This window comes from Callithrix jacchus, chromosome 20 (assembly GCF_049354715.1).
Source record: "Callithrix jacchus isolate 240 chromosome 20, calJac240_pri, whole genome shotgun sequence".
NCBI classification, from domain to species: Eukaryota; Metazoa; Chordata; class Mammalia; order Primates; family Cebidae; genus Callithrix; species Callithrix jacchus.
In genome coordinates this window covers 47,295,595-47,312,448 of record NC_133521.1, presented here as the reverse complement: position 1 = coordinate 47,312,448, position 16,854 = coordinate 47,295,595, and the positions used below count along the sequence as shown (strand labels likewise).

At 51.0% G+C, this 16,854-nt stretch overlaps 2 protein-coding genes across 2 annotated transcripts in view; both read right to left on the bottom strand.

Moving 5' to 3' along the window:
• CDK10 (cyclin dependent kinase 10) overlaps positions 1-16,588 on the bottom strand; it is a 34,488-nt gene extending 17,900 nt beyond the window's left edge. The window contains exon 1 of the mRNA XM_078358075.1: positions 16,439-16,588. The gene's annotated coding sequence lies outside the window, so the exon portion shown is untranslated. The remainder of the gene's footprint in view (positions 1-16,438) is intronic.
• On the bottom strand, positions 1,425-16,820 carry SPATA33 (spermatogenesis associated 33). The gene is made up of 3 exons (XM_002761280.6): positions 16,679-16,820; positions 16,252-16,401; positions 1,425-1,663 (listed from the first exon to the last, which is right to left on the bottom strand). The coding sequence occupies exons 1-3, from the start codon at positions 16,713-16,715 to the stop codon at positions 1,452-1,454; spliced, it is 399 nt and encodes a 132-aa protein (XP_002761326.3). The 5' UTR covers positions 16,716-16,820; the 3' UTR covers positions 1,425-1,451.
• Positions 16,821-16,854: the final 34 nt, after the last annotated feature.

The following is a 16,854-nucleotide window of genomic DNA, read 5'->3' as shown; positions in this document are numbered from 1 at the left end:
ACCAAGGTTAAGGATGTGTACCTGAGAGCCAGGTCTGTGCCCTCCTCCAAAGATGATGTTGAGGGCTGCAGTATTGAAAGGGGAAAAGAGGGCTGAAGGGGAAGGATGGAGGGTGTGGTTACATCATTGAATCCACGTTACAAGAGAAAAGGAGCAGGTAGGAAAGAGTCACTTATATTTTTATCTGCTGCCCAGTAAATTGGCACTTCACCTAAGGTGAACAAAGAGTAGCTCCCTGTGGAGAAATTTTATTTGTAGCTCTCTGCTTAGGAACAAAAAGAAAGCAGCTTCTTGTGCGACTCATCTTTCAGCTTATTTTTTTTTCATTTGGCACAGTGAAATTAGCGTCCTGAGTTTTATTGGCGCTTCACATTTCCTGAGGCCTGTGTATGTGTGTATGTGCCAGATGGGCCTGTCTAGATTGGAACTGCATGTGTGTGGCAGGCAGCAGGCTCCCTCCCACTGATACCTGAGAAGTCCATGTCTGGGACTCTGGTGGACACGCTACTGTCCCATCGGTCTGTTGGCCACTGAAGCAAGCGTTATCTTGGGAGATCACATGAAAGCCTGTTGGCCAGACTAGAAACTAACAAAGCTAACACACTGTCACTAGATGCATGAGCCTTCCAGACAGGGCAGGGCATTCTCTCAGGCAACACAGGCAGAGCATGTAGCCTCACCTGATGGCTGCTGGAGAGGGTGCAGCCATTGTGCTCAGGACCCTTCAGTGACCTTCCACCATCAGGAGCCCTCATCTGTGGGCCAGAAAGCCGGGACAGCACTGACAAAGCCACTTCCAACATCTAAGTGTGGTCGCTGCCCCCTGCCCCAGAACACATCCCACTTTCTTCTTCGGGGCCTCTTAATACGCCGAGTCAGAGTACAGTCAAGCTAGGAGCCCTGGGCCCTGTTAGGGGACTCTCTGCACCTCTTTGCTCTGGCATGTTCCGTCTTAAGGTTTAGCTCTTAGAATCTGAACTTACTCCCAAGTTTGTGGGGCGTCTCATCACTTTTTTTCTTTTTACTTCCAGTTTATGAGTGGAACATCTCATTCACCATAACGTCCAAGCATTCACGCCACACTCTCCTGAAGTGAAGGGAAAGTGTCTTCACTGTCCGCCATCTGCTGTCCATCACTCTGCACAGCCAGCCACTCCCAACAGGAACATACTCCTTCATTCCTTTGTCACCACAGAGCTCGCTTTCTGAGCTAGTCACTCCTGCCTCGACTGAGCCACCAGCAACTCTGGGGAAGGCTGGACCAAATGGCACTAGAGAATGGGCCATGGCTTCTCACAGGGTTGGGGTGGCCCTGGTACGACCCTCCCAGAGAGCACTGGAGAAGAGGAACATGGCTTCCCAGAGGGTGGGTGGCTGTTCTGCTCAGGCAGCGCCACCGTTCCCGACACGCCTATCATGGGGAGTAACGGGTGCTATGCAAGGGTGTCCGTTTATTTTTTGAAACGTAAATCATAGGCATCTGCTGTACTGGGGGTCCTGTGTCGCCGGTAGGGGCCCCAGTCCTCAGGTTCCCGGATGGTTCTCTGCTCTTCACTTCCGCTGGAACTGTAGCTGACTAGCGACTCATTCGAGGCCCGAGTGATGATAATGTGCGGAATGACGAATTTCTTCTTGGTGGACTTTTGCTTTACATCAGGTTTCTCTAGAGGAAAAAACATCCAGGCATTTAGCAGATGTATGTAAAGCTCCTTCCATGATGCATATACCTCCTGCCACTGGTCAGAGTGAAGGAATTAGATTTCTGGTTAGCAGAAGAAATGGTTAACAGGAGTCCAAAAGTGATCAAAACTGTCCGTGAACATTCCAGAGCTTAAACGAATTTGCAACTCAGCCACGAGGGTTGCTGGTGCCAGACACCTCTTTTCAGGGAAGAAAACAAGAGAAACACTCCCACTCTCCGCCGTGAAGAGACTGCGTGCAGCCTGGTGTCAGGGTGACCGGCACAGGGAGGAGAGAGGGCACATGTCGAGACAGGAGCTGTCTCGGAGCCTCAGCTTCAGATACACCATCACCACTCCAAAGGTTTCTAAGCCTGGTAAAGCCCTCTGTACAGAACTTTATCAATTAGAATGCTCTAGAAATGGACATTTCTGATGTTGCTCACATTTTCTTAAACTTGTTAAGATTACAAGGAATGCCAGAGACCTGTGAAACTGCTGAGCTTGCTCAATGCTATCAAGTAAAAGCAGAAGTGCTCCTCACCACCTGCTCTCCCGGCCTGCCGCCTGCCCCTTCCTGGAGTGCCACTGCTACAAGCTTAGGCACAGCCATTCGGGCGTCTGGGAGAGCAGGGTGGAGCTCTCTCTCTGCACACGTATTTGTAATATGGAATCAGAGGACTCACACAGTCACCTTTTCAAAAAATGTAACTACACCGGTCAGGTTGTTTTACAGCTTGCTTTGTGGGGACACTTAATATCTCACCAACCTGGATACGTGGTGGGATGGACAGCTAGCAACGACAGTGCTGCCTTTATTATTAGAGATGGAGTTTCGCGCTTGTTGCCCAGGCTGGAGCGCAATGGTGCGATCTCAGCTCATTGCACCCTTTGCCTCCCAGGTTCAAGTGATTCTCCTGCCTCAGGCTCCCAAGTAGCTGGACTCATAGGAATGTACCACAACGCCCAGCTAATTTTGTATTTTTAGTAGAGACCAGATTTCTCCATTTTGGTCAAGCTGGTCTTAAACTCCTGACCCCAGGTGATCAGCCCACCATGCCCTCCCAAAGGGCTGGGATTACAGGCATGAGCCACCATGCCCGGCCTATTATTTTCATAATTTTACTATTATTAATATTATTTTTGAGATGGAGTCTTGCTCTTTTGCCAGGCTGGAGTGCAGTGGCACGATCCTGGCTCACTGCAACCTCTGCCTCCTGGGTTCAAGTGATTCTCCTGCTTCAGCCTCCCAAGTATCTGGGACTACAGGTGCGCACCACCATGCTCAGCTACTTTTTGCATTTTTTTTTTTTAGTAGAGATGGGGTTTCACCATGTTGGCCAGGATGGTCTCAATCTCTTGACTTCATGATCTGCCTACCCTGGCCTCCCAAAGTGCTGGGATTACAGGTGTGAGCCACTGTGCCTGGCTGACAGTGCTGGTTTTTATTGCAGCCTGTTCTGAGCTCTAGAACGGTGGATAATGTCACACAGCAGCTTTAGGTGTAGGTCCTTGATGACCCGCATTTCACAGACAAAACTGAGATACAGACAGGCCAAGTCACCTGCCCAAGGCTGGTCAGACGGGGGTAGCACACCACTGCACTCCAGCCTGGCAACATAGTAAGACTCTGTCTCAGAAAAAAAAAAAAAAAAAAGATTATATCAATTTACCTTTCCACAAAGAGATTATGAACTGAGAAAGAGGTTCCCTGTTTCAAACTTATAAAAACATTTGCCCATTTTCCTTTTTTTTGGTTTGAGTGAGGGTCTCACTCTGGTCACCCAGGCAGTGAGGGCAGGGGTAGCCACCTGGAGCAGCTGCTGCGAAGTCACCAGCTGCAGCAGACAAAGCGTGGCTGGGGCTGCATGCCCCACAGAGCCTACAAGAGCCAGGAGCAGGTGGGAGCTCCACCCGCTCCCGAGTTGGTGGGGCAGGAGCCCCTCCCAGCTGCAGCTGTGGCCCTGGGCATCCCTGTGCTCTGAGGGCCTGGGAAGTCCTCCAGCCTCTGCAGACTCAGAAGTGCCTGCTCCCATCATCTGGCCTCTCCCAGCTCCCACTGCCCGCTCCAATTTCAGAGCAAAGCTGAGGCCAAGCCCAGGGACTGTTGCAACCTGGGTGGGTGTGCATACGCTCAAGGCAGTGCTGATAAGCAAGGCCCCTGCCGTCTCGGGTCCCTCTGGACTTCAGATGCTGGCGAGCACGGGGAAGGTAAGGCGGGGCCTGAGGGCAGCTCGGCCTGAGCCTGCAAGCATCCCTCAGCACAACAGCCTGGGCACTATGGACGACACGACTGATGGCGACAGGAGGCAGACAGGCTCTTGGGTAGACAGGAGCAGGTCCCTGATGAAGCCCCATCTTCAAGCCAGGGACAGCTTCAAGCCTGGGGGCTGGGCTCAGTTCTGGGTGGAGTGTGTGGCTCAGAGGGAGAACTTACGGTGCTTTTTCTTGCCCATCGATGGCTGCCCATGGACCAGTCAGCAGGTACTTCCTCCCTTCTGAAGCCCATAAAAATACTGGACTCAGCCAGACTCACAGAGAGACATCAGGATGACCAGCTGTGGGGGAAGGAGCTACCCAGTCGGGTCTCCTCATCTCACTGAGACAACCTGCCGGCAGAAAGGAGTTACCCACGTTGGGTCTCCTGAGAACCGTTCTGTTGCTCAGTGAAGCTCCTCTCCACCTGTCTCACCCGCCAGTTGTCCACGTACCTGATTCTTCCTGGAGGGGGACAAGAACTTGGGACCCGCCAAATGGCAGGACTGAAAGAGCTGTGACAAACAGGGCTGAAACGCCCTCCTCCCCTCCACTTGCCACGTTGCAGGCGACAAGGAGAGAAGAGCTGCGGCCATTTGGGGAGGCCAGGGCTCTGATACCCTCTTTGGGGCTCTGTGGTTCCTGGCATCTCCAATCTCCTGGGTGCCACTGCATTCTCCCCATTCATATATGGGGCCTGCAGCATAAGCCACATGTGGAACGCCTGGTCCAGCCACAGCCTCACACAGAGCCAGCACCTACGCTGGCACCTGTAGCTGACCACCCCAGGCCTGTGCCCGGCTGTGCATGGTGGCTGGACCCTGCACTTACTCACGCACACACCACTCGCTGTTCTATGCCTGGCTAGCCCTTGGCAGGTGTGGGATCTGAGCCAGTGTGAGCTGAGTGCAGCCTGCTGGGCCGAGTGGGCAGTACAAGTGCAGCAGGCGTCAGCAAAACCCAAGCAGAGGCGCTGTGGCCACAGAGCTGACTGGCAAAGGAACACCCTTAGACTCCTGTGACAACAGCAAGGTGGTGGCATGACCAAGACTCACCACAGCCCCACCCACCTCGGCTCAAGTGATCTTCCCTCCCCGTTTAAAAACTGTTTATTCGTAGAGACAAGGTCTCACTCACTACATTGCCCAGGCTTGTTTTTGAGACATAGTCTTGCTCTGTTGTCTAGGCGGGAGTACAGTGGCACAATCAAAGCTCACTGCCACCTTGACCTCCTCCTGGGAGCAAGGGATCCTACATTTAAGTTGTTTTGTTTCTTTGTTTTGAGGCAGGGTCTCGCTGTGTGGCCCAGGCTGGAGTGCAGTGGCTGGATCTCAACTCACTGCAACCTCCGCCTCCAGGGTTCAAGCAATTCTCTGCCTCAGCCTCCCGAGTAGCTGGGATTACAGGTGCCTGTCACCAGGCCCAGCTAATCTTTGTATTTTCAGTAGAGATGGGGTTTCACCATATTGGTCAGGCTAGTGTCAAACTCAAGCGATCTGTCTGCCTGACTTAAGCAATCCGTCTGCCTCAGCCTCCCAAAGTGCTGGGGCCACAGGCGTGAGCCAGCGCGCTTGGCCAAGGTACTAGTGTTAAGCCTCGTTTTCTACGTCAGCAAGTCAGCTGTCCAGCACCATCCACGTTTCCCATGTAGCTGATGTGGTGCATTGTAGGGGGAGATCCCATAGGCACCCAGGCAGGAGCGAAAGGCCTCAGCCTATTTCCATATAAATAATGAAGAAAAGGCCGGGCGCGGTGGCTCAAGCCTGTAATCCCAGCACTTTGGGAGGCCGAGGTGGGTGGATCACGAGGTCAGCAGATCGAGACCATCTTGGTCAACATGGTGAAACCCTGTCTCTACTAAAATTACAAAAAATTAGCTGAGCACGGTGGTGAGTGCCTGTAATCCCAGCTGCTCGGGAGGCTGAGGCAGGAGAATTGCCTGAATCCAGGAGGTGGAGATGGCGGTGAGCCGAGATCGCGCCATTGCACTCCAGCCTGTGTAACAAGAGCGAAACTCCGTCTCAAAAAAAAAAAAAAAAAAAAAAAATAATGAAGAAAAAAGTAATTAGTAATATAACCGGAGTAATTAGTCATTCCTATGTGATCTTAGTTATTCACAGGTGATCTTAATTCCGTTACTAATGCCTCTCGGGTCGGAAGCGTGAACCTGGGGTGACACTGAAATGAATGACACTAAGGCAACATGCTCCAAGCCGTCGGTCACGCCCGCATGAGGGCTGCTGGAGGGCGCCTCTGCTGTGCGGCAGTGCCAGCACTGGGAAAGCGCCCGATGTTTAGCCAGCCAGGGAAGGAGACGTCCAGGATGGCCGAGACATCTCCTTCCTGGGGAAGTTTGGAGAAAACTCCGCTTCTCCAAGCTCTTGTGGTAAGGCCTGACGGCTGTCAGGGAGGCCCACAGACATCCCGGGGCTTAACTGTCTCCATGTGATGCTGTGCTTCAGTGGTCACGTTCCATGTCCACTCTCATGTTCTGCTTCTGCACCTGCTTCCTTTTTTCTTACAAAAGATAATCAGTAACAGTAACATAAATCTTCATGTTTTAGTTCTTTCTTGGTAAGTATGGAAAAGGAGCTGATGCACTGTGCTCCTTACCTCACTTCGGGTGCCAGACATTCCGGAGCCTCTACCTGAATGACACGTGATGTACTTGACGGTATCACTGCCACGCCCCATCCACCCTCCCCCTAGTCTCCAACCACCAAGACCACGCCCTACCTACCCTGCCCCTGGATTTGCGACTCAGTAAAAGTGAGAGCGTCCAGGTCGGGGCCACTGCCGGTCTCCGCGATCTGGGTAGCAGTGGACCCCGAGCCCAGACTCTCTTTTCTCGATCTCTGTGTTCTGTGTCTTTTATTTCTACAATTTCTCGTCTCCGCACCAGCCGGCAGCGGCTCACAGAACCCTACAATGCGTCACTGCCAACTCCCACGTGACGTGAGTCCTGCGCTCTGCCCCTCCCTCCATCTGTTCCGGGACCTGTTTTACTCTAACCCACTTGGGTGTCACAGGGTCCACCCGCCTCATGCCTCTGCTTTTCCGGATGTTTTATGTTGCTCTTTCATTTTTATTCCTTATTTTGAGATGGAGGATCACTTTTGGCCCCCAGGATGGAATAAAGTGGTGCGATCTCAGCTCACCGCCACCTCTGCCTCCCAGGTTTAAGCGATTCTCCTGCCCCAGCTTCCCCAGCAGCTGGGACTACAGTTGCCCCACACCACGCTCAGCTAATTTTTGTTTAGTAGAGACAGGTTTCACTATGTTGGCCAGGCTGGTCTCGAACTCCTGAACTCAAGTGGTCTGGCCACCTTGGGATCCCAAAGTGTTGGGGTTATAGGCATGAATCACTGCACCTGGCCTCATTTTAATTTTTTCCTCTTCTTTTTCTTCCCCAGACATTAGGACTCATTCATATTCTTTAGTTGAACCTCTGAATAATCTGCTGTTATTCCCAAAAGACCTGTTGTGTTTTGACTTGGTGTTGATTTGGCAAAGGTTAACATATCTACTCTACTGAAATTTTCTAGTCTAAAACAAGACTCTTTATCTTCCTCAGAGGCTAAGGTTTCTTCATTTAGAAATGTGAACCTTGGGCTGGGTGTGGTGGCTTATGCCTGAAGTCCCAGCACTTCGGGAGGCTGAGGCAGGTGGATCACAAGGTCAAGAAATCAAGACCATCCTGGCCAACATGGTGAAGCCCCATCTCTACTAAAAATACAAAAATCAGGCCGGGCGTGGTGGCTCAAGCCTGTAATCCCAGCACTTTGGGAGGCCAAGGCTGGTGGATCACGAGGTCAACAGATCAAGACCATCCTGGTCAACATGGTGAAACCCCGTCTCTACTAAAAATACAACAAATTAGCTGGGCATGGTGGCGCGTGCCTGTAGTCCCTCAGGAGGCTGAGGCAGGAGAATTGCCTGAACCCGGGAGGTGGAGGTTGCGGTGAACCGAGATCACGCCACTGCACTCCAGCCTGGGTAACAAGAGCGAAACTCCGTCTCAAAAAAAAAAAAAAAATCAGCAGGGCGTGGTGGCACATGCCTGCACTCCCAGCGACTTGGGAGGCTGAGGCAGGAGAATCCTTTGAACACAGGAGGAGAAGGTTGCAGTGGGCTGAGATCGAGCAACTGCACTCCAGCCTTGTGACAGAGTGAGACTCCATCTCAAAGAAAGAAATGTGAATCTTGGGCTAGGCGCGGTGGCTCACACCCAACATCCGAGCACTTTGGGAGGCTGAAGTGGCAGATTGCTTGGGCTCAGGAGTTCGAGACCAGCCTGTGCAACATGATGAAACCCCAACTCTACAAAAGATACAAACATTTTGTAGAGTTGGGTGTGGTGGTGTTCACTGTGGCCTCAGCTACTCAGGGAGTTGAGACGGGAGAATCATTTGAGCCCAGGAGGTCAAGGCTGCAGTGAGCTGAGATTATGCCACTGCACCCCAGCCTGGGTGAGAACATCTCAAAAACAAAATAGAAAGAAAAAAAAGAAATGTGACTCTACTCAGCGTTCTTGACAGTATTACGTATACTTCTATTGCTGCAAAATAAACCACCACAAACTCAGCAGCTGAAATCAGCACATCCATTGGCCGTCTCACAGCTTACAGTCAGGAGTCCTGGTGTGGCATGGCTGGGGCTCATGAACTCCAGTGCCAGCTGGGCTACATTCTCATGAGGAACCGGAGGGTCCTCACATAAGCTCATTCAGGTTGTAGGTAGAATGTATTTGTGGTTCAAGAAATGAAGCTCCCATTTTCTTGCTGGCTTTGGAAGGTGCTTGCTTGAAGCTTGCAGTGGCCTAAAGCCTCTGACACTTTTCCCATCTGGCTTCCCTCCTCAGGTAAGGCTTACCCAGGATCATCTCTCTTTCTGATCACGTCAAACTCAATGGATGAATGAGTAACTTCAGGAGAGACACACCTACCTCTTCCTCATTCCATCCACACTGGAGGGGAGGGTGACACAGAGCTGTTTACCGGAGCAGGGATGGTGCAGGCTGTCCTGCACTGGTGGCACATGCCTGCAGTCCCACCTGTCACCTCATCACCCAACCGCCTGCCAGAAGATGTGGGCCTCCACACCGTGTCAGAGCCCTCATCCGTAGCCAACAGGATATTGTTTGGCCCCTCTCAGATCTAAGTTTATTTTTGAGCTTATCATTTGCTTTACAATTGTTGATAGTCTTTGGAGGGCTGTTTAGCAACTCAGTGTAGTCAAATGATTCAATATCTGCACTGTCTTTCTTGCTTGGAGCCTAGAAAGGTGTTCCTCATTGAGAAATCAGATTAATATTTACATTTTTTCTATTCACTTTTTTTTGAAACAGCATCTTTACTCTGCCACCTTGGCTGGAGGGCAGTGGTGCAAACTTGGCACACTGCAGCCTCGACCTCTTGGGGCAAGGGACCCTGCTGTCTTAGCCCCCTGAGAAGCTGGGCCTACAGGCACGCTCCACCACACCTAGCTAATTTTTGTATTTTTTGTAAAAACTGGGTTTCACCATGCTGCCCAGGCTGGTCTTGAACTTCTGGGCTCAAGTGATCTGCCTGCCTAGGCCTCCCAAAGTGCTGAGATGACAGGAGTGAGCCACTGCATCTGGTCTATCCACTCTTCTCAATTTGGAACTGATCTCGGTATGTGGCAAGAGATTACAATCCAACTTGTTTCCCTTGAAGCCAATTTTCCTAGCATCATCTACTACAGAATCCTTGCTTTTCCCATTTATTTTTGGTACCAGTTTTATCATATATTAATTATACACACATAGAGATATATACTGAGTAGGGACCTATTCTTGTCCATATTTTCTATTTCATTATCTGCTTTTTTTTTTTACACACAGGAACATTTTATTATAAATGGATATATTTTTAATTTTAAATAATTATAAATTCACAGAAAGTTTACAAATTAGTATAGAGCGGCCCCATGTACCCTTCACCCAGTTTTCCCCAAAGGTAACATTTATTTTATTTTTAGGTATTTGTGACGAGGTCTTGCTCTGTTGCCCAGGCTGGAGTGCAGTGGTGCAATCTCGGCTCACTGCAACCTCCGGCTTCCTGGTTCAAGCAATTCTCCTGCCTCAGCCTCCCGAGTAGCTCAGACTACCAGCGCCCAGCTAATTTTTGTACTTTTAGTAGAGATGGGGTTTCACCATGTTGGTCAGGCTGCTCTGGAACTCCTGACCTCAGGGGATCTGCCCACCTTGGCCTCCCAAAGTCCTGGGGTTACAGGCATGAGCCACTGCGCTTGGCCCCCAGAGCTAACATTTTATGTAACAATCAACTGCCACCGGCACAACCAACATTCTGACCTCTCTCCGGCTGCCACTTCACAGACATGCCCTCTCCCCACCCCAACCCCAAGCCCCTGGTGACTAACAATCTGGCCTCCATGTCTATAATCTTGCCATAGAAATGGAATCATACAGCATGTGACTTTCTGCGAATGGCCTTCTCACTCAGCATATTTTTCAGTAGCTGATAGAGGTGTTCCATTTCTCTACTTTTTCCAAATTTTCTTGCAATTCAGCATACCGTACCTTCATAAAAGTGTCATAAAAGTGTTCAAACACACTGGGTGCGGTGGCTCACGCCTGTAATCCCAGCACTCGGGAGTCTGAGGTTAGCACATCACCTGAGGCCAGGAGTTCCAGGCCAGCCTGACCAACATGGTGAAACCCCACCTCTACTAAAAATAGAAAAAAAAATTTAGCCAGGTGTGGTGGCGGACACCTATAATCCCAGATACTCAGGAGGCTGAGGCAGGAGAATCACTCGAACTCAGGAGGCAGAGACTGCAGTGAGCCAAGAGGAGAGATCGCACCACTGCACTACAGCCTGGACAACAAGAGCGAAAGTCCATCTCAAAAATAAATAAATTATTAAATAAAGTGTTCAAACACTTAGTATAATGAGCACCTGCATTTCTGCAGCACTCAGCTTTGGTCAGTATTTTATCTTTTCTATCTTCATTTTTTTCCCTTTTTAAAAATTTTTTATTTTTATAAATAAAAACGGGGTTTCACCATGTTGGTCAGGCTGGTCTTGAACCCCCGACCTCAGGTGATCTGCCCGCCTTGGCCTCCAATGTGCTTGGATTACAGGCGTGAGCCACCACGCCCGGCTTTTTTAATTCCTCTTTTTTTAAGAGTCTTGCTCTGTCACCTAGGCTGGAGTTCGGTGGCATGATCCTGGCCCACTGCAACCTCTGCCTCGTGGGTTCAAGCGTTTTCCTGCCTCAGCCTCCCAAGTAGTTGGAATTACAGGTGCACACCACCGTGCCCAGCTAATTTTTCTGTATGTTTAGTAGAGACAGGGTTTCACCATGTTGGCAAGGCTGCTCTCCAACTCCTGACCTCAAGTGATCCACTCGTGCTGGCCTCCCAAAGTGCTGGGATTACAGGCGGGAGCCATGGAGCCCAGCCTCCTGAATATCTTTAAGCAAATTTCAGACACACGTTTTTACCCATAAACGTTGCAGCATATCTCTTTGGTCGGATAGGGATTTTTTTTTTGGCATAACTTCAATAGCGTTGCCACACAGTGACTGATCATCAAATACTCAATTTAACTGTTTCAGGAGGGACCAAGCCTAGGTCCCAGGTCCCTCGGGTTTCCTTCTAACATTCCCCTCCTTTTTATCAAGTTCTTTATTTGTGGTAGAATTTCCAACATTCTGGAATAAGCTGACTGTAAATCTGTGACATGTTAATCTCTACAATGTTTGCGAATTTTGTAATGCAAAAATTTAAGCATATACAGAAGTACTAGCGATAACGGTAATGTATCTGTATCAGTCCATTTCAGGCTGTTAATAAAGACACCAGAGACTGAGTAATTTATATAGGAAAAAGGTTTAATGGACTTACAGTTCCACATGGCTGGGGAGGCGTCACAATCACAGCGGAAGGAGAGGAGGAGCAAGTCACATCTTACATGAACGGCAGAAGGCAGAGAGAGAGGTGGTGCAGGGAAATTCCCTTTTTTTTTTTTTTTAAGCAAGTAGAAAGAGGAAAAAAAAGCTTAATTGTTCTTTTTTAGAGTCAAGAGATAATTTTAATGTAGCCCTGAATGTCTTTTATCCCTTAATAGTATTTAACATGTATACACAAATTATTTAACATGTATACACAAATATGTGCATTGTTCACTTTGATGTGTAATTTTTTGTTAGGTCAAAATCTGCTTATTTGTATAAGTAACGTTGGGAGCCCTGAATTTACACAAGTAATTTTTATATTTCATTAGTGTGTCCAAAATGATCATGTCATATTGTTTATGACTATAATGAATTCTATTTTTTCTTGGGTTGAATGGTAGTTCTTTTTAAAGTTCTTTTATACATTTCTACGCTGCTTTCCACAGTAGCCAAAGTAATGTATGTTCCTGAAAAGTGTATAAACATTGCCTTTGCTCTGCAATCTCACCAACATCTGTTACTTTCTGACTTTTTAGTGATGGTCACTCATACTCATTTGAGATGGTATCTCATTGTGTTTTGATTTGTATTTCTCTAGTGATTAGTGATGTCGATCAGTTTTTTCATATTTATATTAGCCACATGTATGTCTTATTTTGAGAAATGTCTAATAAACTACATAAATTTTTTTTTTTTGGAGGTTTCAGTGGGACGGGAGAATCACAAGGAATCAGGTGTTCAGAGGAATGTATTGAGTAGAGGTGAGGAACTAGGATGTTGAAAAGTAAAAAAAGGAGAGAAGGAGAGGAAGAAAGGAAGAAAAAGAGGGAGAGAGAACAGGAATATTGCTTCATTCTAAAAATGGGTATTAATAATGGCCGATCAATATTTTGTGTATTTAAAATGGAGAACTCTATAAATATTTATTGAGTTTACTTGATCCGGATCTGAGTTGAAGTCCTGGATATCCTTATTAATTTTGTCTCGTTGAGTCTAAATCTCGTTATGGGTCTTATGTATCTGGGTATTAAGATCTCTTATTGTTGCATTGATCCTTTTACCACTGTATCTTTGTTGTTTTGAAATCTATTTTATCAAATGTGAGAATTGCAACTCCTGCTTTTCGTTTATTTATTTTTAAAACAAAAAATGTTTTAAATTCCCATTTTTAAAACCATCACATCTCATGAGACTCATTCACCATCATGAGAATAGCTTAGGAAAGACCTGCCCCCATAATTCAGTCACCTCCGACCTGGTTCCTCCCACAACGTGGGAATTTAAGATAAGATTTGGGTGACAAGGTCAAGAGATCGAGACCATCCTGGTCAACATGGTGAAACCCCGTCTCTACTAAAAATACAAAAAATTAGCTGGGCATGGTGGCGCATGCCTGTAATCCCAGCTACTCAGGAGGCTGAGGCAGGAGAGTCGCCTGAACCCAGGAGGCGGAGGCTGCGGGGAGCCGAGATCGCGCCATTGCACTCCAGCCTGGGTAACAAGAGCGAAACTCCCTCTCAAAAAAAAAAAGATTTGGGTGAGGACACAGCCAGACCACATCGATATCCCAACAGCTGCCACGAAGATTAACTTACAGCCAAACTTTGTCTTCGTCACTTAGCCCCTCTGTTCTGGTTACTACTGCTTCACGGCAACTCACCCTAAGCCTTAGCATCGATTTTCTTAAAACAATGATTTCCTCTTCTCATGATTTATGCATTCAGGACAGGTTTGGCGGGACAGGTTCACCTGCGGTTGCCCAGGCAGTTGCAGGCATCTGAATACTCATTGAGATGTCCAGGGTGGCTCCTGGGAGTGGATGCTGATGCTGGCTGCCCAAGCTGTGAAGACTCAATATTCCAGCCAGAGCATGGAATCGCTGATGGCTCGCTCGCTCACTCACAAGTATGGCTCCTGGTTTGGAAGTGCTGAGGGACCAGGACTGCTAACTACAGGGCTTCCCAGGTTCAGGTTCAGGTTCAGGTCTGAAAGCATTTCTATCACCCCTCAAGCGCCCTGTGCTCAGTCGTGGCCAGCTCTCATCTCTGCTAAGTGTGTCTTTTCTGGCCATTTTATCTAAGGGGAATTGCAATATGGCTCATCCTTCCCCTGGCTATCCTCAGTGTCCCATCTTGGTGGCTCCTTTACAGTGTGGGAACCAAGTGAGTAGCCTGCTCCTGCTCCTCACTGTCTGTCAGCGTGTCATTGAATACGTACATGTTAGCACGTCACTGTGGCGAATACAGACTTCACTCAGCCAGTCACTGCATGCAGAACACACACACTTCACCCACTGAGCCCGTCGCCGCGTGGAGAACACGCACACTTCACTCACATGGTCCGTCACCGCGTGGAGAACACGCACACTTCACTCACATGGTCCGTCACTGTGTGGAGAACACGCACACTTCACTCACTCGGTCCGTCACTGCGTGGAGAACATGCATACTTCATTTACTGGGTGCGTCACTGCGTGGAGAACACGAACACTTCACTCACTCAGTCCGTCACTGGGAGGAGAATGGGCACACTTCATCCTCCCTCCTGAAAGTCTGTCCTAATTCTTGCTCTTCTGTTTTCCCTTCTCGTCTGCCTTCCTACCCCCTCCCCCCCCACAGCGTGACAGACACTGCTGGGGCCCTTCCCTACTTTCGCTGCTGGCAGAGGTCCTGCGCGTTTCTGAGCTTCACAGCTCCCTCCACCCCTGGCGGACCGGCAAAGTTGAGTGCATCCTAGAGAGGCTGGGCAGGCAAAGCCTTCCTGGAAAGGTTTCCTTGCTAATATAAGGCAAAGACCAATGCCTCTTGGAGCAGACGCAGGCCTGCCTGCACATGGGAGCTGTACAGTCATCAGGGACTGTGGAGGAGGACGTCCCTGACACTGAGGGTGGCAGAGAGGAGACCTGCAAAGCCCTTAATGTCACTGCTGTGCTAATGAGCAAGGCACCCCAGAAACCCTGCCTCTGACCCTTCATTTGTGACACATTAAATCCCTGGGTTAAAGCTCAGTTTAGTTGGCTGTTCTGCAACGTTCAGCTACAAGCTGAGAGACAGGCGGCATTTTCAAACTGCCGTCCTAGGGTGATTTCCACCCCCCAGTGAGGGGTTCCGAAGCTGGGGACTCAAACCCATGCCTTTCTTCCAAGTCCAAGGCCCGGAGCCTCTTCCTTCCAGCGCGTGATCCCACAAGCATGCCAGTCTGAACCAGCCCAGGCCCAGACCCTCTGCCCAGCAGGCCAGTCATCCCTGCCATTCTTTCTTGTCTGACCCATGAGGGGTTTGCTCTTGTCATGAAATGGAAACAACTCTTCCTGGCACAGGCCCCGAATCTCCTCAGATGGCAGGCTCTGCAGGTTCTGGAACTCCTGCTGCACGGCCTCTCTGCTTCCCAGTAGACCACAGCAAGGGGCCTGTGAAGGAACCACCCTCCTGGGAACTTGCCCCCTACTGGTAACACAGCATATCATGCTGCCGTTGCCTTACTTTTATATATTCATTTTTTGCAAAGACAAGGTCTCACTATGGTGCCCAAGCTGGTCTTGAACTCCTGGGCTCAAAAGATCCTCCCGCCTCGGCCTCCCAAGTAGCTGGGACAACAGGTGTGAACAACCCCGCCGGGCAGCACCTGCTTTTTTTTTTTTTTGAGATGGCATCTCGCTCTGCCGCCCAGGCTGGAGTGCAGTGGTGCGATCTCGGCTCACTGCAAGCTCCGTCTCCAGGGTTCAAGTGATTCTCCTTCCCCAGCCTCCCAGTTACAGGCGCCTGCCACCATGTCCGGCTAACTCCTTTGTATTTTTAGTAGAGACGAGGTTTCACCATCTTGGTCGGGCTGGTTTTGAACTCCTGACCTCAGGTGAGCTGCCCGCCTCAGCCTCCCAAGGTGCTGGGATGACAGGCCTGAGCCACCACACCCAGCCCCCCTCTGCTCTTTAAAACACTTCACAGTTCCAGCTCCCCAAGCCACGTGGAAAACTCTGTATTCTGGTCTCCTCTTCCTTCGGGGGCTCATCCTCCCCGCACACCGCAGGCCCGGTCGCAGCCGGCCGTCGCCGGGGTCCACGTGCTCGGTCACCCTCCACCGCGCGCTCGGGCCGGGCCGGGCCGGCTTCCCACGGCTCTGCCCCAGGGCGCGGGCGGGGGGCGCTCAGCGGCAGCAGCGGACCCGCCCCGGGAGAACCTCGGGTGAGGCGCGGGGCGCCGCCGCAGCCCCTCCAGCACCTGGGAAGCCCGCGCCCCTCGGGAACTCACCTCCGCAAACCACGATCGCGGGGCATTCACTGCCACGTAAGGCTCCTAATCAAACGGCTTCCCCCGCAGAGCCCGCGCCCGGTGCCAGCGTCCCCGACCGCGCCCCGCTCCCTCCCGGCGCGTCCTACCTTCCGGCGGGCGCCGCGCTGTCCTGGGCCCCGGGTGCCGGCCGTCCGCAGGCCGCTCCGACCCCCGCTCTGCCCGCCTGGGTTCCGGGGCCGGCTTCTCCATCGCCCGCTCCGCGGCCCCGGGAGCGGAACAGCTGGGCGGCTCCTCCCCTGAAACGCACGGACCACGCGTCAGAGCCGGACTTACCGGACACAGGACGGCGGGTCCCGGCGTCTTCAGGCGCCCGCCCGGGTCCAGAACAAGCTTTGGAGTCTCCAGTCGCTCCGTTTCCGTCTCCGCCTCGGGCGGGAAAATACTATCAGCGCCGTCGGCGGCGGCGGACCCGGGGCCAGGAACGGTCCGCGCTCGCGCCGCCCCGCCCGGCCTCGCCCTGGGCCGCTCCGAGGGGCGGAGAGGCGGGGAGCCCAGCGCCGGCGCCCCCTTTACCTTTCCGGGGTTTCTCTTTGCTTTTGGAAAGGCCCATAGGCGAGCTCACCGCCCCCGCGGGCGCAGACCCGGGTCGCCGCACCTCAGTGGCCGCGCAGCCCGGAGCGACTCACACAAGGCCCTGGCGTCCGCGGCGCGCATCACCATGGCAACCGCGCGCAGCGTAGCCCCACCCC